The sequence below is a fragment of the Apiospora kogelbergensis genome, assembly GCF_038363985.1.
Source record: "Apiospora kogelbergensis strain CBS 113332 chromosome Unknown utg000005l_segment0_segment0, whole genome shotgun sequence".
In the NCBI taxonomy this organism is placed as follows: Eukaryota; Fungi; Ascomycota; class Sordariomycetes; order Amphisphaeriales; family Apiosporaceae; genus Apiospora; species Apiospora kogelbergensis.
The window spans coordinates 1,895,250-1,914,212 of record NW_027117422.1 but is presented as its reverse complement, the minus strand read 5'-3'; the positions used below and the strand labels follow the sequence as shown (position 1 = coordinate 1,914,212).

The 18,963-nt window shown below is 52.9% G+C and overlaps 8 protein-coding genes across 8 annotated transcripts; 4 read left to right on the top strand and 4 right to left on the bottom strand.

The window, feature by feature from the left end:
• Positions 1-1,426: 1,426 nt before the first annotated feature.
• PG998_007217 (uncharacterized protein) lies at positions 1,427-2,197 on the bottom strand (the record flags this gene model as incomplete). The annotated part of the gene is made up of 1 exon (XM_066874033.1): positions 1,427-2,197. The coding sequence occupies one exon, from the start codon at positions 2,195-2,197 to the stop codon at positions 1,427-1,429; it is 771 nt and encodes a 256-aa protein (XP_066729978.1).
• A 1,649-nt stretch (positions 2,198-3,846) lies between these two features.
• On the top strand, positions 3,847-4,813 carry PG998_007216 (mitochondrial 54S ribosomal protein uL15m; the record flags this gene model as incomplete). The annotated part of the gene is made up of 2 exons (XM_066874032.1): positions 3,847-4,166; positions 4,234-4,813. The coding sequence occupies 2 exons, from the start codon at positions 3,847-3,849 to the stop codon at positions 4,811-4,813; spliced, it is 900 nt and encodes a 299-aa protein (XP_066729977.1).
• Positions 4,814-5,412: 599 nt separating this feature from the next.
• Positions 5,413-6,000, top strand: PG998_007215 (competence/damage-inducible CinA family protein; the record flags this gene model as incomplete). Its single annotated transcript, XM_066874031.1, has 1 exon — positions 5,413-6,000. The coding sequence occupies one exon, from the start codon at positions 5,413-5,415 to the stop codon at positions 5,998-6,000; it is 588 nt and encodes a 195-aa protein (XP_066729976.1).
• Positions 6,001-8,000: 2,000 nt separating this feature from the next.
• Positions 8,001-9,077, bottom strand: PG998_007214 (isoprenoid synthase domain-containing protein; the record flags this gene model as incomplete). Its single annotated transcript, XM_066874030.1, has 2 exons — positions 8,001-8,999; positions 9,057-9,077. The coding sequence occupies 2 exons, from the start codon at positions 9,075-9,077 to the stop codon at positions 8,001-8,003; spliced, it is 1,020 nt and encodes a 339-aa protein (XP_066729975.1).
• A 1,880-nt stretch (positions 9,078-10,957) lies between these two features.
• PG998_007213 (uncharacterized protein) lies at positions 10,958-12,197 on the bottom strand (the record flags this gene model as incomplete). Its single annotated transcript, XM_066874029.1, has 2 exons — positions 10,958-11,538; positions 11,687-12,197. 2 exons carry the CDS (start codon positions 12,195-12,197, stop codon positions 10,958-10,960), a joined length of 1,092 nt encoding a protein of 363 aa, XP_066729974.1.
• Positions 12,198-14,127: 1,930 nt separating this feature from the next.
• PG998_007212 (uncharacterized protein) lies at positions 14,128-15,470 on the top strand (the record flags this gene model as incomplete). The annotated part of the gene is made up of 4 exons (XM_066874028.1): positions 14,128-14,313; positions 14,398-14,553; positions 14,606-14,999; positions 15,076-15,470. 4 exons carry the CDS (start codon positions 14,128-14,130, stop codon positions 15,468-15,470), a joined length of 1,131 nt encoding a protein of 376 aa, XP_066729973.1.
• An 854-nt stretch (positions 15,471-16,324) lies between these two features.
• Positions 16,325-17,271, bottom strand: PG998_007211 (uncharacterized protein; the record flags this gene model as incomplete). Its single annotated transcript, XM_066874027.1, has 2 exons — positions 16,325-16,936; positions 16,999-17,271. The coding sequence occupies 2 exons, from the start codon at positions 17,269-17,271 to the stop codon at positions 16,325-16,327; spliced, it is 885 nt and encodes a 294-aa protein (XP_066729972.1).
• A 479-nt stretch (positions 17,272-17,750) lies between these two features.
• PG998_007210 (uncharacterized protein) lies at positions 17,751-18,848 on the top strand (the record flags this gene model as incomplete). The annotated part of the gene is made up of 4 exons (XM_066874026.1): positions 17,751-17,891; positions 17,969-18,114; positions 18,340-18,455; positions 18,553-18,848. 4 exons carry the CDS (start codon positions 17,751-17,753, stop codon positions 18,846-18,848), a joined length of 699 nt encoding a protein of 232 aa, XP_066729971.1.
• Positions 18,849-18,963: the final 115 nt, after the last annotated feature.

Sequence of the window (18,963 nt, the reverse complement as noted above, 5' to 3'; positions counted from 1 at the left end):
ACACCCTTCTCGAGCCCCCTCCAGCATTTACATTCTGAGCAGGGATACTCGGTCAAGGGACACAGCCCTTCGGTCGATGACTGTACATGCCAACCAACCATGGCGCCCAAAGAGCAGGGTTATTGCCGATCAATGGACGCTGATTGGACCTTGAGAGCTGCCTAGTCCTTAACAACGCATGCAAAGTGCGGAGGGTCAGAAATAAGCATTCTTCCCAATTGGTCTAGCATTGCGTATGGAGGGTGGAGATATAGACCGGACCCTTTTACCTTGCTACATGTCATCAGAAGGATATCAGCAGATCTTGAGCAATAGCAAGCTGCCTAGAATACAAGATTCGGGCCAGACAGGGGTATGATTCGCCAATAAATTCTCACCGAAAGAGGTGGCCAACTAAGCCTGGTAGCCCCTGTTGGATGCAGCGGAGCAAGTCGACTTATCACCCAAAGCTGTTTGCCTTCATGAAATGTGTAGTCAATGTTATGTCGTAATTTCACACAGCTTTGGTTGGTTCTGTCATGATTTGAATGTTTTGTAAGTTAGGATGCTGGGGGACCCGGTGCAAGTTTGGTAATGACTCGAGCCAACACAGTGACAGCGGAATGCTATGGGGCAGTTATGGGCGCCGGCTGCGAGGCAAACAAGGGCAAATAAGGGCAAACAAGAGCAAGCAAGAGAGGAATATGAAGCATCGATTCCCTTGGATAAGCTACAAAAACGAATCATAGAAAACGACAATCAAAGCACTGGAAGGTAATGTAAAACAGTTTGCCGCATCGATACGCAGAACAAGGTGTTCTATAAATAGGGGTCCGTTTCTTCCTTCAGTCATGTCTCTGAAGACTTGCTTCAAAACAACATAACAAGCGACCAAAGACCTGAAGCTATCTACAGAACGTTTCCCGAATAAACTATAACGATATGGGTAACACCACATCAAGCAGCAGGAAGGAGAAAAAGGGGGAAAGAGGGGGAAAGAAGGGGGAAAGAAGGAGGGAAAGAAGGGAAAGGACCAGGACAAAAGCGGTGGTGACCATGCTCATCGGGGAGGAAGTAGCGAAGATAGCACCGAGGGCGGGAATGGACGAGACTACGACAATGAACGTGACTATGAGACAAAACCGGGCAACTAAAGCAAGCAGAGATTGTCTGATTACAGGATAAACAGTTACCTGCTATCAATATACTCTGCCTTGGTCGTCACCAATTATGAGTTTCTCAGGTCGCTTCAGTCTGGCGCAGTGTGCATTGCCCACATAGCCCGGGAAACAAGTAAATTTCGTAGTTGTACCTCGACTTGTAATATTAAAAGCCGCCGATGTACGAGGTAGGTATCATTATAGCAGTATAATCACTGTTATAGCACAACATGTATGAGCTCTACCCCTATAGAACAATGTATACAAAACCAAATAGCTATACGGTTCTATATTGCGCTCTCCTCTAACTCGCCTGTCTTCTCCTTTCCTTTCTTCGTCTTGTCTAGTGCCTTGAAGCGCTGCGTGCTCCCCTCCAGCCCGGCGTGCAGCTCCTCGCTCAGGCCGGGGACGGTCATCTCAAACGTCTCGCGCACGACGGCGTACTCGTAGTAGCCACAGCGCGCGATGGGCTGCGTCTTGCGGACGTCGAGCTTGCCGTCGGTCAGCACCTCGTCGGCGATGTGGACGCCCACGACGCGGCCGATGACGATGTCGACGGAGCCCACGGGCGGGTTGCCCGGCAGGCGAAGTGTGGTGTGGTAGACGCACTCGAAGCGGACGGGCGAGGCGGCGACCAGCGGAACGGGGTTGCCCGCCGCCGAATCATCGTCGTCATCCGCGACGTCGCCCGGCAGGGTGGTTGAAAAGACCTTCTCGAGCCCCGCGCGCTCGAACTCGTCGACGCCGTACGCGACCTGCTCGGCCGTCGCCGAGACCTTGTCGCGCAGGTCCCAGGTCGCCAGGCTCCAGCCGAACTTGCCCGTGGCCTCGGCGTTGCGCACCGTGTCTTTGCGCTCCGTGGGCGAGACCTGGTTCGCGCTGAACATGACGTAAGGCGGGTCGAACGTCAGGTTGTTGAACTGCGAGTACGGCGCCAGATTGTGCGACTTGCCGTCCGGACTCACGGTCGAGATCCAGCCGATGGGCCGCGGCACCACGCACGCCTTGAAAGGGTCGTGTGGGAGGTTGTGCGGGGTCTTGCCTGGTTCGTAAAACATCTTGACTTGCTCTTGTTGTGTTCTCTTTCTCTTTTCTCTCCTATTCCGATTGTTAAGGGGCTGGTGAGGGGCAGATTGTGTACGTCGAGTTGACGCTTGAACTGGAACTTGGCAGGACGGCTCTGAACGTTGGATTACTGATTGTCTCCCCCAGTCCCCTCACTGTGCCTTATATAAGTTCCCATGGTCAGAGGACAGTCACCGGGGGAACACCCGGAGTGCAGCCGGTGAAGTCGGGAGAACCTTGGGGAAGTGAGCCCTTTGCCGAGGGTGGGGGTGCAGGGACTAGTTTCATGCAGAGTCGGGGGTTCCTTCTCCCGAACGAACCTCGGAAAGATACAAGATTTGGGTAAATCCAAAAGGCGATTAGTGAGATAGGTCATTCAGTACTCTGACGTCAGTGAGTCCGCCGCTTCGTGCCTCTACTAGCTAGGAAGCAATTTGTAAGCAGACTCTTGCCATACCTGTCGATGGTGGCCGATAAGTGGCTGGCGTCGACGGTGATCAGGACGTCTATAAGCAATACTCGGGTCTGTTGACCCTATTATTAAGTTCGTGATGGAAAAAAATCGATTAACCAGTCACATCACTCTATCCGAACGCAACGTCTTTTGTAAACATTGCTAGAATAGCTTCTCGATGGGAACAATGCAGACATGAGTCCAGATAAGTTGATGTTTTCTTTCAAACCCGAGAGAGTGAGTGCAGGTGGTAGCTTTTCGAGTCGAAAGGAGTACCCTGTTGAAAGGATGATTGCACGCTCCAACTATTTACTTCTTGTTTCTGATATAACCCCTGCGCCTAGCCCATATCCTCGTCCAGCTCACCATACTTCATCAGATCACATTCTTCTTCTATTTTATCGAGTTTCCAACAGCTGGTGCATAAAGCCTTGGCCCAGGAGCTGCCATCTGCCCCTTCAGCAAAGGCAAAATGGGTAGGGGGCTTAGGAACACGATGGCAATATGCACAAACTTCAGGGAATCGTCGTTTCAATTGTTAGTTAGAGCTTGTGAAACCAGAGGAGATAAGTTGCAGTACACGCAGCGCAAACTCGGGATGATCTGGCATATGGGCAACAAACTGGGGGCGGGTAAACATGATGAAGCCCGATCTCTTGACGATTCCAGCGAAGGTCTGTTGGAGACTATGGCGACGTGTCTTTGGAAGAGTAGATAAAAACAGTCGCCAAGACGGTGGGCTTCACAGAGGGCAGCGAAAGTGTCGGCATCGAGACTGACAGTCATGGTATGAAACAACGAAGTCTCTGATCCACACGAGCAAATATGCAGGGTGTAAATGGAATGAGTGTACTGTAGACTCTACTACTAGAAGGTGTTCTCGCTGGTGTATATTTCGTTATCAGCTCTGTTTCGCGGGACAAGCCTCACGCATCGTGGGTATTCCTGGTTGAGAAGGTGGTTGTCGTGTCCATGACATCTGATGGCCCTCCAAATGAAAGTGAATCGTGTGGCTGAGCTTCCCTTCATTGTGGCGTATGCTAGTGTACGTACCCCGTACTGCGGGCTGGCCTTCTCGAAGCTCGGGCGCTCGGGCCCTCTAAAATTGTTGGAACAATCTTTGGGACTGGAAGAGTTGCAACGAGGACGATCATCAACCTCCTCACCCAAGGACGACGACGACGTACGATGCCTCCTCGGATACCGGCGCGCTTGGCTGCGCAATGCTGCCGGAGCCCCCTCGACGCCAACAATGTCAGCTCCCTGAGCAGCCTCTTCAATGGTTTGGCGATCCAGACCCGTAGCGCCTCGATTCTGGCCGATCTGCGAGACAACCGAGACGCATACAACAAGCGCATCCGTGTCGGTCGTGGTCCCTCCGCCGGAAAGGGCAAGACGTCTGGTCGTGGTCACAATGGTCAGAAGCAGCATGGAAAAGTCAACCCGTGGTTCCAGGGTGGTCAAACCCCTCTGATCCGCCAGAAGGGACAGCTGGGCTTTGAGAATCTGTAGGTTATGCCGTTTCCTGACATTGAGCCGAATCGTATGCGAATGTGTGTACTGATGATGCTGTAGTCGGGCACCCGTCATGTCTGAGGTCAACCTCGACAAGCTGCAAGACTGGATAGATGCCGGTCGCATCGACCCCACCCAACAAATCACCCCGAAAGAGCTCATCCAATCGAATCTGATCGGCACGATCAAGGACGGCATCAAGATTCTCGGCCGTGGTGCCGACGTATTGAAGCAGCCCATCGACATCATTGTGTCGCGAGCCTCGGCCTCGGCCATCGACGCTATCGAGAAGGCCGGCGGAAAGATTGTCACAAGATACTACACCAAGCAGTCTATCAAGCGCCTCGTACAAGGCAAGAGTATGAACACAGACCTGCCGTTGCCCTACGGCCCCGAGCACGTGCAGCCCGTGCTGGAGAAGGTGCGAACGGGCGGTTTCTTCTACCGACTGCCTGACCCGACGAGCCGATGGGACGTCGAGTACTACCGTGACCCCGCGCATCGAGGTTACCTGAGCCATAAGCTGCAGCCCGGCGAGTCGCCCAGTTTGTTCTTCAGGGTGCCGCCGAGCAAGCTCAAGAAGAAGGCCAAGAAGGCCGCGGCGAAGAAGGAGGACACGAAGCTCTGGGATAAGCTATAGGCTGTATGACCTGGGTGCACTGTACAATACATGTATATACGGAGATGTCAATACAAGGCATTTCCCTGTGTATCAGAATCATGAACAAATTCTCGTCAAAATGGGCGGTTTCTATGATGGTGCAGATTCTGTCACCCAGTGCTCTCTTCTCAAGGAATTTGACTTCACTGGAAGCAACATAAGAGTTGGAGAAACAAACCCCTGATCAGCCCCGCTAACATATCGAACAAAGGTTGCAGCTCCAAGGGTGACATGAGAGCCTTGTACTACATACCTTGCCATCGGGGACCCCGGATATGGTGGAGGACAACAACTGGTGACATTACAAATCGCCCGCCCCCCACTACGGGCATCGTTCACGTCACTTGATCAAAACCAAGGAATTCAGTATAGACGTGCACTCTACAGCTCCCACATCCACCATTGTTTCTTCGAACGAAATTCTCGAAATTCCACTCGAGGCCCTTGAGTCAAAGTACTAGCATTGCATTGATTCGAGGTCTAACCTGTATTTAACCCAACCCATCCCCACTCTATGATTTCCTAATCATCTCAACCTATCTTTTACACGACACAGCACCATATTGCAGATATCCCAGATGGCTTCTTCAACTTCTGCCTCAAAATCGGGAAGCGCTTTCCCGCCTGAGGAAATTCGGGCTGTCCTCGCCGAAGTTACGGATCTGCTTCAGTCACGCGGCGAGTCCGTTGCCGTCGCCGAGACGGCCGCTGGCGGACTCGTCTCCGCCTCGCTCATCTCGACGCCGGGAGCCTCGGGCTACTACCGCGGCGGACTGACGCTATACACCTTGGTGTCGCGGCTGCGGTACGCGGGCTGGACCCGCGAGAGCGTCAAGTCGTACGCGGGACCGACGCCCGACATCGTGGCGCGGCTCGCGCGCCACGTGCGCGCCGACTTGGGCGAGGGCGGGGACGGCGAGCAGATCCAGGCGGGCACCGACGTCACCTACGTCATCGCCGAGAGCGGGACTGCGGGGCCCACGGGCGGCGCGTCGCGGAACCGGACGCCTGGGTACGTGGCGCTCGCGGTTGACTGCGACAAGGGCTGCTTCACGCGCGAGGTCGAGACGGGGCTGGGTGGGGACCGGGAGGCGAATATGGTGCGTTTTGCGGTAGAGGGGCTGAAGCTGCTTCGAGATGTGATCAAGGGGGATGCCAAGCTATGAGTGTCGGACTTGGCGGAGGAGTAAAAAGGGGCTCAGGGTGCATTGTTGCTACTATGGCTAATGTAATATGAACCGAGAAAGGTGCCCAAAGAAGTGAATGGCATGTTAAAAGAGATATAAAAATAATATGGCAAATAAAACGTCACGCTGGTTAATCAACAATTTCACTTATGGGATTGAATCTCAGTCATTCCCAACACCAAGAACCTCACCCCTATGGCTCTTATACCCCCAATCTAGTACATATATATAACTTATGCGCCTTGAGCGGTCTTGGGAAACTCATTGTAATGACATCCCGATCCGTGTTCGCTCTAACGGAAGAGATGCTCCCCTGCAGCGAGCATAATCCGTTCGCGATGGCCAACCTCTCCTGCCCAAAGTACCGGGCTGTTCGGAGGTCTTGAAGACCAGGCTATTCTCGTGGCACTTGTGACAAGTCGGCATGGTCTATATGACACTTAGTAACTCGGTAGAATATGAGGATAAAGATGTCTGCTGTGCTTTGTCTTTTGTTATAAACTTCTGCTGGCATGGCGGAGAGCCTCTTACGCGAGGGGACTTATACTTATACTCGATATGGGTGCAGCTTCAATGCAATTATATATATATATATATATATATATATTGTCTCAAAAGGGAGCGTCAAGCTCAAATGAGTTTCGTAGAGTAAATAAGCGGTTTAGGGCAGGCTTCAGCTGAAGGGCATGATGGAGCAAGGGTAATAGAGATAGTGAGAACTTCCGGGGAAATCTCTTCTATTATACCCATTATCGCTAATCAACGACTATCCTCTTGATCTGAAAACGCTCCAGTACTAGAATACGACCTCTCACTCGGCGTTAATATACTGATTATTTAATCATGAAGAAATCCTAGCTGGCATCGGAATTCCATGTGACATGATCTTTGATCATTACTTCAGCTGCTGTATTCATTGTATTCCGTCTCCGTGCCTTCATCTTCTACCTCCTTGGCTTCATCCTCGAACCATTGGTGCTTGAGAACCTGCGCAGGCGTGGATTGCTTACAGGCATTATACTGAAATATCTTGGACGCCAGGTCTGTCAAGCCCAGAACTTCATCGCGGGTCAGGTACCAATGGCCATGCTCGCCATGCCGCCGGTTTAGGTCTCCAAAGGAGCCAAAGTTCAAGGAAGAGAGTGGAAATGACAGTGGGTGGGAAAAGAAGATTTCAAGGAGAAATTCTTTCGTGCTGTTCTCAAATTGTGATACAGACGCATAAGAAACTGGATAAGACGGATCCGTACGCTATGCTTCGGTTAAAACCTATTGCGTTGGCTCGGTCTTCTCCCTTTCGACGAGGTATCCCAACCCGTTATTGAGCATGTTTCTTTCGCATATATCTTCGTACGCGCGGAGGTCCACTAGATGCTCCCGATGCTGCTTCTCGTACTCTTCGTCATACTCCAAAGGCAATGGCCTCAGATAAGATTGTTGGCTCGTAAGGTATGTGACCGTGTTTGAAAGGGTTCGCTGCAGCTGTGGTAGAGTATAATCGTGGCGCTTGATAGCTAGAAAGAAATTAATGATGTTTGGGTGGTATAGCGATTGCTACCAACACCAAATGCAGACAGGAAATACATTACCGCCAAGAGACGGCTGTACAATGTGATAGATCGACCCTTGAACTAATTCACCAAGGCCTGATTCTGAGGTTTCCTTTCCATCCATAGGTCACTTAGAGATTCCATAGCATTCTGCCTGTTCTGTAAAGGGTTGTTTTAACGGAGTTGATAATGTTGGTGGCAAGACTGAATGCCAATAGGGGATCTATAACTCTAATTATAGCCAATAAACTAACACCTGCGAACTATCTCCAGGTGCTCAGAAAGCTATGTAAATGATTGACTGTGAACAAAGATCTATCGCTCAATTGTTTGTGCACATTTTCAAAATTTGATACGTTAAAAGGCGTGAAATATGTGTATACTTCTCCTGGCGCCCTCAAACGTCACATGGAACTCAGGAGATACTCTTCAGCTATGTCCATTAGCTCCGTTGGCCCCGTTGACTTTGCCATTCGTCTCGTTTTGTGAAGTTTGCCCAAACAGCTCCCGGAGGCGATAGCGCGGGCACGCCGTGTGGAAGTGGGTGATGCCGCGCGCGTAAGCCTCGAAGTTGGCGCGGTACTCAGGCGCGTCGGCGAGCATGGCGCGGATACGCTCGTAAGCCGCGACGCCTTCCTCAGCGAGGGTGCGCAGCGCCGTGATGACGTCGACGCGGTCCTTCTCGGCGCGCTGGTCGATGTAGTTGCCCTTTTCGCCGGCCAGCAGCTCCTTGTAGAAGGAGATGACGTCGTTGACGGCGTTGGTGAAGATGACGACCTCGGGCACCGTCTGCACGTAGCGGCAGAACCCGTCGGCGCTCGGACGGGTATGGTCGTCGGGCCGCGCCAAGGCTATCAGAGAGTACATGGGCGACAGTCCCGTCTTGAAGCGCAGCCAGTCGGGGAACCGCTCGGCCTGGGCGTGCACAGCCGTGTCCCGCATCGAGTTCTCGACGTGGGTGCCGTTTATAAAGTCATAGCAGGCCACGAGAATCATGTTGGCTACGATGGGGTCGAAGTGATCCCAGAGCTGCGGCCCCAGCTCTCGCGCGAACCAGTCGAGTATGGGATCCCCAAAGGGCTTACCCGTCGCCAGGTTGCGCTGCAGGCTCTTGATGACGTCGGGCTTGTCGTCCAGGATGTCATCAGCGTGGAAGAACATGATGGTCAGCATGGCGTACACGACCTGGTACTCGAACCCCTGGGCGTTGGCAAAGTCGGCTGCCACGTTGCACGCGTTGTTGAGCTGGTTCTTGGCCGTAAGGACGTCCATGTGGTCGCGGAGACTAGTCGACGCCAGCCGAGATATCACCTCGGCCCGCAACTTGTCGATGTTGAGCGCTGTGAGGGCATTCTCGTCTATCTTGGCGCCACCAGTCACGCCGTCGACAAAATACGACAGAGTGTCGCGGATTCTGGCATTATCAGCCTATATGAATCTCAAGTCAGCTAGGAGAATCCAGGAGGGTCCTGGATATCTTCTTACCTCGGAAACTATGGGGGCCATGATGACTGCAATGTATATCCTTTCGTGAGAGGCGAGAGTGTATTGCATTCAAAGTCAAATCAAGACCCTTCGTGAGCAAACTACTGAGGGTATTTAAGTTGCCTGTTAATCAATGAGCCAGAGAACAGATCAGGGATCAACTGCCAAGGAATCAACGGCTGGAGCTCAAAGCTATCTAGACGGACCCGACAGCGAGGGACCCAGAAGTCAGAGACCCAGCAGACAGCGAACCAGGAATAGGGGATCCAGCAGTCAGGAACCAATGGTGAGATAGCAAGAACTACAGTATTCCGAAGCAACCCAAAGACCAAGTAAGCAGCATGGTATCAATTACCAATCCGACGAGAATCACAACAACGGAGAAATACACGGCTATAGCCGCCAAGAGCCGTGTATTACCTACTTATCTTTTTATCTCGAAACGAACGTCACAGACTAGACTTGGTCCAGGGGATGAGCGTATGTTTCGTCGAATGCAACCGGAGGAAGTTAATGCTCGTGGGACTCTACATAGACGTGGCGTGTAGGATCTATATTGTTATTATGTCACCACCGCCTCTCTTCCAGGTAACATCTGCATCTTAACTACGAGTTATACGGAGAAGAAGGCCGAACAACAATACGCATCCGAATACCGTTCATCAACTCTCCATCTTTTCGCTTGCAGGGGGTCGACGTAAAGGACCAGTACTCGTTTGTAGCTCGCCAAGTTGTTGCAGCCCAAGACCCGGAGTTATGCAGAGTCAAACTCTATCTTAACGGCAATGCGACCCTGTCTCGGCCGGCGTTTGTTGTGTCCAATGGAAGCAGTGCCACTCTGGGATTCCTCTGGGATTTCTCTGGGATTTCTCTGGGATTTCTCTGGGATTCCTCTGGTGATCAACTGGTGAAAAAGGGACCGACCCTCTGGCGTATTCACGACGCATGAGTCGCGCAAACTCTATTACGGAGGAGAACGTCCCACAGTTCCCAGGCACAGGCACCGCGGAAGTCATTGCTTTCCTGGCATCGCACGGTCTGGCCCCTCTCGGCTCCCGGCCTCATTACCCGTCTAGTCGTGGATCAAGCCGTTTTACCTAACGTACTTGCAATTCTCGTGTTGTTCAGCAACGAGCCGTTCCCAATTGGGGCGAGATCGCTACCAGATCAGCTCTTGTTCGATTCGATGCTATGTATGTAGTATTAGCGGTGGCGGGAAGGGGGTATTTATCGGATGACACCTGCAGCAAAAATGCGACGCCCAACTTTTCTTTGGATTAACGTATACGATTGAAGGTAGGATCACCGAGTCATAAACGACCTTCACTGACTCTTGCTTGCATTCGGAAAAGTGCTGCGGGGAGCGCAGGATGCGAGGCAGCTAGCCAGGGGCACGCCAGAATAGTATGGAAATTTCGAACCCGACCCGCCCATTCGGTAAGCGTAACGGTTTTCATCAGACCGGCCCGGGCGGATATATCCGGCCCGTCCCGAAGCGTGTCACCACCAGAATACGATTGCCATGTTACAAGCCTGGGTAGAACGCTCAGTCCGCCGTTGATTGACCAAGCGAGGGCCGCAGCCAGTCTGGCAAAGAAGTGCGTGTGTGTGGCACGGATTGATGGTGATGGGGGCTCGACGCAGACCAGTTGCTGGGATGCGCCCCTGACCCCTGACTGGCACCGGTCTTGGCAGTCCCGAGACAAGGGTACAGGCTGGGGAAATTCCGCCAAAAAAAAAACCGTTGTGCCAAGCCGCACGTCTGGCACGCAAGGCCAGGATTGGATAGGAGATCGTCGTATATTTTTGCTCTTTTCTGCTCATGATTCTTACGCGGTACATCCACCTTTCCACCCCTTCCCCTGCAGCCGAATCACACCTACCAGGCCGACTACAAACTCTCAAGACTTGGCACCGGGCTTCGGCTGGTTGAGGATCACATCGATCACCTTGTGGTCGTCGTAGGTGGCCACAGTGCGCTCGCACAGCGAGTCGATGCGCTCCTTGGACTGCAGGCCGTCGGGGCAGATGAGCCAGATGACGTTGGTCATGAAGGAGCGTCGGTACTCGATCATGACCTCCGGGTCGTTGTGGCGGTCAAACTTGGGCCCGCCCAGCTTGTGCAGGGCCTCGAGGTAGTGGTCGAGGATCTCCATCTCGTGCGCGCGTCGGTCCTCGATGCTGAGCATGGCTGTCATGTGATAGACGATGTCGTGGAAGCACGAGCCGAAGTGGAACGCCGACCAGTCCAAAAAGCCGATCTCGCCCTTGGCCGTGAAGTAGATGTTGCCGATGTGCGTGTCGCCGTGCAGCAGCGTCCGGAAGCGCGGGTTGCGCTCGGCGTAGTAGCGGTCTACCGCCTCGTTGCAGCGCTTCCCATCCATCAGGTACTCGGGCAGCTTGGGGCGACCGGGCAGTCGCACGACATCGTCCCACGACCGCACCATGAAAGTCATGGCTGGGTCGTAATTATTCCAGATCCCTGTCGGAAAGCAATTGCGTTAGTCTAAACCGGGGGTGGTGAGGGAAAAGGGCGAAAACCCCGAGTTCAGGAGGCCCCTCAAGAGAGAACACCATGGGAAGGCATATCGAAACAGCGAGGCGAAGCAAACAAGGAAATGATTCCCTACATGGATGGTCTTCCTGGCTCTGGCCCCAGTACTTTGCATGCAGACCGGCCAGCTGCTCGACCCCGTTCTTGACCTTCTCGACCGGATACGAGGCCACCTCGGCCGCGAACGAGCACCCCTCCGTCGTCAGGTCGTTCATGATGGCGATGCCCTGCTTCTCGCTCACTCCAGACCACCAACCCTTGGGGAAGATCATGTGGTCCACGTGCGGCGCGATCTGGGAGAAGAACTCGGCCTCGCGCTGCGCCAGACTGATGGTCCACGGCTGGGCCGCGATCATCTTGGGATCGAACACGCCCTTGATGCAGATGTCGGTCGGCCTCTCGCTTCCGTCTCCCTCGTCCTCGTATGTGATCCGGTAGAACAGCTTGCTGGCGGTGCCCCATATGTTGCGGGTGTTCTCGATCGACTTGACCTTTTGCTTGAGCTTGGCACCGAGCCACTCGGGCGTGATGTGCTTCGGGAGAGTGGGCAACACCTCTCCGGTCTGCTTAGAGTCTGTTCCAGCCATGGTGGTGATGTTGATGGTGTCGGCGTTCTGATCCTCCTTTGCCTGCCGTGGAGATGTCATGCGTAGTGATTCGAGTTGTAAACGATCTGAGTCCTGGGCCTTGGCCTTGGCAGCAGATCTGAAGGGTCTTATAGACAATCCCCGCACCGGTTGTACTGGTAAGACGATATTAGCCGCGGTAAGAGCGTGAATAATGTTTAGTATATGCTCGGCATCCTTGGCCTTGGAACATTGGCACCACCGGGGTCGTCACTAGACAAAATCAAATTTAGTGCTTACATGTCGGCTAGATGCAGGTATATCGTCAATTGTACGTGAAACAAGAGTCTTTACTTGTTGGGTACTACTGCCATGGGCGGCTCATAAATATTATGACCAAGGCCTGCTCTCAGACGATACTACTTGCTAGCAAGAATGAGGTTCCTCCGGATGCAGACAATGCAGGGATGTTCCTCCGGACACGATGTTCTCGGATCGACAGGAGTGCCGCTTGCGCATGAACGGGAATGACACCTATGAGACGGTACAAATAAATGGATACGCAGCTCACATGATAATTACAATCCCCATTCGGTGTAAGGGTTCGAAATTGTGGTGTTCCCGCATGCCTTCGTCTGAGCAGACAGCCGGCCACGACGCTGGCCCTACCTGCGTGCAGGACTGCCCCCAAACATGCATCCTCGAGGTATATCGCAGTAGGGCAACTTTGCATTGCAACATGCAAATGAGGCAACGCCGGGCAGGTGAAGTGCAGCTGGTTGCCACCCCCCGGCCCCCTCCGGCCCCGGGCTTGCTATGGCATAAGTGTGTGCACGTCGATCGCCGAGGATCCCGATACCCGAAACAAAACATCAGGGTCCAGGGGAAGGGACGGAACCCAATGAGCATCAGAAACAGGAAAGGCCTGCTTCTGTCAACTGCCGGCTATATGCGACAATGTGGCAGAATTAAGCGAAAGCTTTTTTCCCCTGCCAAGAGGTAATTTTCAGTTTTGCCCGTTACGTGGGCTGATTGCCCTACGGCGCAGCACATCCAATACGACGTGGCGTCACAGGCAATTTCTCTCCCTTCTCCGAATCATCTCCGGGCATGAATACCCCTATGCGATTTTCTCGGCCGGTTCCATCATGCGATGTGTGAGGAGAAGAGTATAACAGATTATTCGCGTCTGAAAAGGTTTACTGTCATGGGGGCCCCGACCCAGCTATATGGCATGTGTGAACATGGCGTTGAAGCTGCCTGACGTTCCTGTATGCGGACAAGATCGTCCCTATCGGCCGACGGCTGACAGCCAACCAATGGGAAACGGTCCCAACCAATGCAGGAAACAAGGATGGTGTCTCCTGTCATATCTCACTCAACTGGGGGTGGCGTGACATAAGCTCACTGCTGTAAGTTGCCAAACTGTGATGGCCCAGCCTGTCCCCTTTCAGCAACGGGAAACCGGATTGGCTCCCCGGTCCGCCCAGCCATGGGACCAGAAGATGGATGTCTTCGCTTCTTTGCCCCCAACCGGGCGAATCCGAGCCCTGGGATTGGCGATCCCCATGCTGTAGGGAGGACGTTTTGGGAAAGATAGACCGCTTGGGCCAGTAAGCAACTGCAGCTGGGTCAGTAAGCGACAGCATTTTATTACTCCCGTAAGGCTATCCGCCTCCTGGGTAAACTCTAAGTTTTCCGAGACACCAGGTCCGGGTGAAGGTGCTAGGGTCTTCTCCTATAGTACAACTCCTTCAAGATCAGGATAGTTAAGAAGTCCTGCTGATGCCCACACCCACCGTCTTGCTGTTTCCACTTTCAAGTCGCGTCACGCTCCTGCATATGCAATCGTCTGTACTGGAAGCGGAGGTGTTAGCAGCCGCCAGGCTCCGAGGATTTTATTCGTGCTACCGTCATTCTCCTTTGCCTTTCGGCCCTCTAATCCGCAGCCATGACGGTTAGAGATCCCACCAGTATGGTGGCTGACACCATAGCCCCTGAGGGGCTGGGACAGACGCTGCTCGCGGTGACTATCGTGATGACCGTCCTGGCCACCGTGGCCGTTGCATTGCGGCTATACGTGCGCCATATGTACAATGCATTTGCTGTGGACGATTGGTTGATGCTTGCTGGCTGGGTGAGTAGAAACCTCCGACCCCTTTTGTCCCGCGTCCCGTTTTCAAGGCAAAACTGACTTTGACCCCTTTCTACGCCGCTTCAGATTGTGAACCTCGGTCATAACGCCTCGGTCATCGTGCTCACACTTTACGGCATGGGAGCGCACGATGAAGAACTCACGATTGGGATGAAGCTCAAGATTGCGCTCTGGACCGTCATCTGGCAGTTCATCTACGTGCTGGACGGGGCCCCTGATCAAGTCGAGCATCATCGTGACCATGCTGCGACTCGCGAACCGACGGGTCTACAAGATTATTCTCTGGACTTTGTTCGGCCTGGCCTGGGCTACCTGGCAGATCTCATGGCCCGTCGCCATCTTCCAGTGCAAGCCCGTCTCGGCTGCATGGACGGGCGTGGGCGACTGCAAGACGGGTCAGAAGGTGATCCTGCAAGTCTCGTACTTTGTGTCCGCCGCCAATATCTTCACCGACCTCGCGACCGCCCTGACCCCGATTCTGCTGCTGCGGCACCTGCAGATGGCCGCCAAAGTCAAATACCTCACTATGTTCATCTTGTCGCTTGGTGTACTCGCCTCGGTCGCCACCACTATCCGCATCACCTACACCTGGGCCTACACCGAGCCCAAGGAACAGATGTACAACATCGGCAAGATCGTGCTCCTGACGGTGCTTGAGTGCGATCTGGGTCTCATCGCCGGCTCCCCTGCCCATGCTGCGCCGCCTCTTCCCCAGCCTCAATCCGTCCCAGTACAAATCTTCAGGTAACGCCAATTCGGATATCCCGGGGCGCTCGGGCGACGTCACCCTCGTCACCATCGGCGGTGGCCGCAACAGAAAAAGGGGCTACAAATTGGAGAACTCGCTCAACGGGACTAACGCCAGCGTGACCGATCGACGCTTCCACGATCACAAGATGTCCAGCAACAACAGAAGCGCCGACAGCAACGGCCATGACAATGGTTTAGTCGATGACGAGGATCAGGAATCAACGCGTCGCATGATTCACGTCACGCGCGAAGTCGAGCAGAGCAGCATTAAGGAAGTCCCGGACGCTCTCGAAAATGCCGACAGCGGCGACCATAACCAGATTGATTATCCCGACAACCGGTTCGAGCAAGTTACCGCAGCCCGTCGGGGTAGCCCCAAGGCATTTTGAGCCAAGAGAAAGTAAAGTGGTGGGTACGGGTGGGTGATAGCGTCGGCTGTGGCTGAGTAGCCAAACTTGTCTGTCGATTTGATGGATATAGTTTAGACAATGGCCTATGTGAACGATTATAATGCCTATAAGGCATGATATCCCCCGACTACAGAAACGCTCACAAGTGGGGTATGCTTTAGACGAATAACGCATGCCTTCGAGAGGCCGAGGAGATGTCACCGATGCACCAAAAGTGAAGCCGCGACGGTAGTTGACGAGCGCGACTATTTGGATAATATATAATATTCTTACTTTCAGTGGAATCATTCGGTGGTCAGAATTGCCCGTTTTTGTGTTTTAAGGGTAAAAAGAGAGGAAAGCAAAAAAGTGGGCCTAATCGGGATTCGAACCCGAGACCTGCTACAGTTCCTCGTTCAAGGAGAAGGATAGTTATTTACCCGAAGCAGCAATCATACCACTAGACCATCAGGCCATCCATCGCTGATGAATTTTGATGAAAGTCGTAGCTTCATGAGGCACTATATTTTTTGACGGACATCTTTTGCTGCGTGTGCTTTAAAAGTGGCTCGCTGACCTTCTGCTACTTTCAAAACAGGATGCATTGTTGACACGCTGCCGCTGCCAAGGCATTTTATCATCGATGGCAGCTTCGTGCTATGTCCGAAAGAGACTTTAAATTCGTCAGAATGATCGAAATGATTATCTCAGTGTGTGTCCACAATGAATCGAAGTTACAGACAGAAACAGTGTGGTACTTAATTACTTGGCCGCTTGTCTTTCGCACCGAATGCCAAAGTCGCTGACGTTTCATCACAGATGGTCGTGCTCTTCGTACTTTAGCAGGTAGAACACTAGAACATTGTCCGTTCTTGCAGCCTTGGATCTCCCTGGCCGATCGGGTAGAACCTAGTGTGATAGTGGCCTTTTGGCAATTCTACACCGATGCGACTTTCCTTATGGCGCACAATCTTCTGCCATATTGGCCGAAGTGGCTTCGGATACGCGTCCATCTCCATCATTTCTGAGAACGGCGTCTCGGGGATGGAAGCCCGGATCTGTTCATTCTTCCAGCGCGCATATGCGACATCGCAGGTGCGGTTCAAATCCAGGTGTTCTTCACCCCACTCCTCGCTCAGGTTCATTCCGTCGACAAGGTCCTCCAGGTCTCCCAGCCGCTGCGTATCGAGCAGCGATTGCGCCAAGTACTCGAGCTTCGGGTAAGGAAGACCCATGGGGCTCTTCTCGCATTTCGCCTCGTCGCAGTCCAGAAGCCAGTCGCTGGTGGGCACGAGAAAGAAGAGGAAATGGACACCCTTGAGATGAAACCTCGGGAAGATATGTAATAGGTCCATTGGGATGGGCGAGTTCACAGGCCACGGCTCGTATGACCTGGACAGAGGCTCTGACTTGAACAGGTCTGCAGCCTGGCCAAGTTGATCTTGCGGCACACATAGTTCCCAAACCTGGGAGCAATTGTCAGCGAATTGATTCAATACGTCCGAAGTGTGCGACCGAAGAAACATACGATTGGCACTCGTCCGGCGCCATAGTAGCCGAGAGGGTGCGTACCGACAACGCAAGCTGGTATCCCGGCATCTTGGAGCAGGTGCACAACTTCGAGCATCTCTACTGTCCCAGCCCCGCCATGGCTTGCCAGTGCATCGCCTTCGGCCCCAACATTGTGTATTTGGGGACCTTTCCATTCATCAATGTGGTCAGACTCAGTAAGCGAGTTCGTGTCTACACCTTGAAGTTCGGATTGCGGGGTTTCGTCCACAATGCTTTCTGAAGATTCCATCTTTGGCCGCGATGAAATCCTGATGTTGCTAAAACGGAGCGACCAATTGACTATACAGGGTACGGGTTGTGCGAAGCGGCGATGGCAGAAGAACTGATATGCGCAGAGAATGGTGACTGGCGGGTAGTGCAAGTTATTGGCCAGTGAGACACCCGTCCCATTGTTTGCAGCCCTCGGGCCGGCATGGCATGAGCGACTTCGTTCATTTCCTCGGTTTTACACAAGCGACACGCCATACCACACAATCCTGACATTTGCCGTCCATCTTTGCTTTCGAATCACCAACACACACTGCGCCCTAGCTGACGTTGGGTCCCTATTGGCCACCAAAGGTAAGGAATCGCCCGTGCAAGCGAAGCCTGCCTTTGAGAAACCATATTTGGGCGAGGCACCAATGCTACGAGTATCGACGAATCGGCTATGCCAATATACCACTCGCCAGACCTAATGATGAGACCATGCCTTTGGACCTCAGCAACATGGAACCAACAAGGCGCTTGACGCTTGGGACTCTGGCTCAGATTGAGGCCAACAATATTCAATACGTAGTCTTGAGCCCAACCCTACTGGTCAATATAATAGAAGCCACCTCACTCACTGTGGTCCATGGGACGCTTGAGGTGAGGACTCACATATGGTAGTCTCTCTTTTGGTGTCCAAAAACCCTTTCATTCGAAATATGTTACATTTAAATTAGCTGCAATTTATTGAACCTACCTGGATGACCGCACCCCAGCGTGCTCTGCCCATTACGGGTTTAGGCACCATCACCAACGGATACACCAATGAAGAGGGACGATTGTTGACCCAGTCTGCAAAGCACGCACGCATTACCCATTTATTGTGCGCACTGGAGTTCATGGAAAGATTGCTCTGAGGAAAAGGCGTGAGCTATGCCGTGATGGGAGGATTAGCCCTCAATATAAGAGGCTCACGAAGAGACACACACGATGTGGATATTGCCGCTGCCTGCGATATGCTCACTGTGCGACAGATCTGCATTAATGAACCACGGCTCATATACAATGCTTTAACTAATGTATTGCATATTCACTGACCCCGTCCTAGTATCAAGGTTCCCATAGGCCCTGGCTCAGGAGTGATGAGAGTGTTCGTCGAGGTCGGCCCGGCGTATGGCGAGAACGTTCCCCATCAATGGGTTCAAGTGGATATCATTCTAAGAGGTAATTTAGCACCCACATCCTCATATGCGTCGTCGTATACAATCTCGCGTCTCTAACCAAAACCCAAGATGCCTTGGAGCCCCTGAAGACCTAACAGGAACCACGGAGATCATCAACGTAAACACCACAGCTGGGCTGAAGCGGTACATAGTAATCGACATCTTCCACCACTTTCAGGGCAAGTTGGCCGCCTTATTTGGACGTAACTCGACACCAAATTACCTCGATTTGGTTTTCATGTGCAACATGTATTTCCAGCAGATCGCCGGTTTCCGTGCTCGGCTAAGCTTTCCCCAGCGTGAGCATTTCATTCGTCACTATGCTGCCGAGAACCGCGATCCAGCAAGGGCCAATTTGATCAAGAGGATGAAGCACGTGCTCGGCGTGCCTTGACGGTGCCTTTAGTCAGAGAATTGAGTGGTTGTGGCTACATATTTGGATTATCACATATATCGAAAGACAGATATTGTTACATCGGAGCGGCATAGATTATATCTACCGCGTCGGC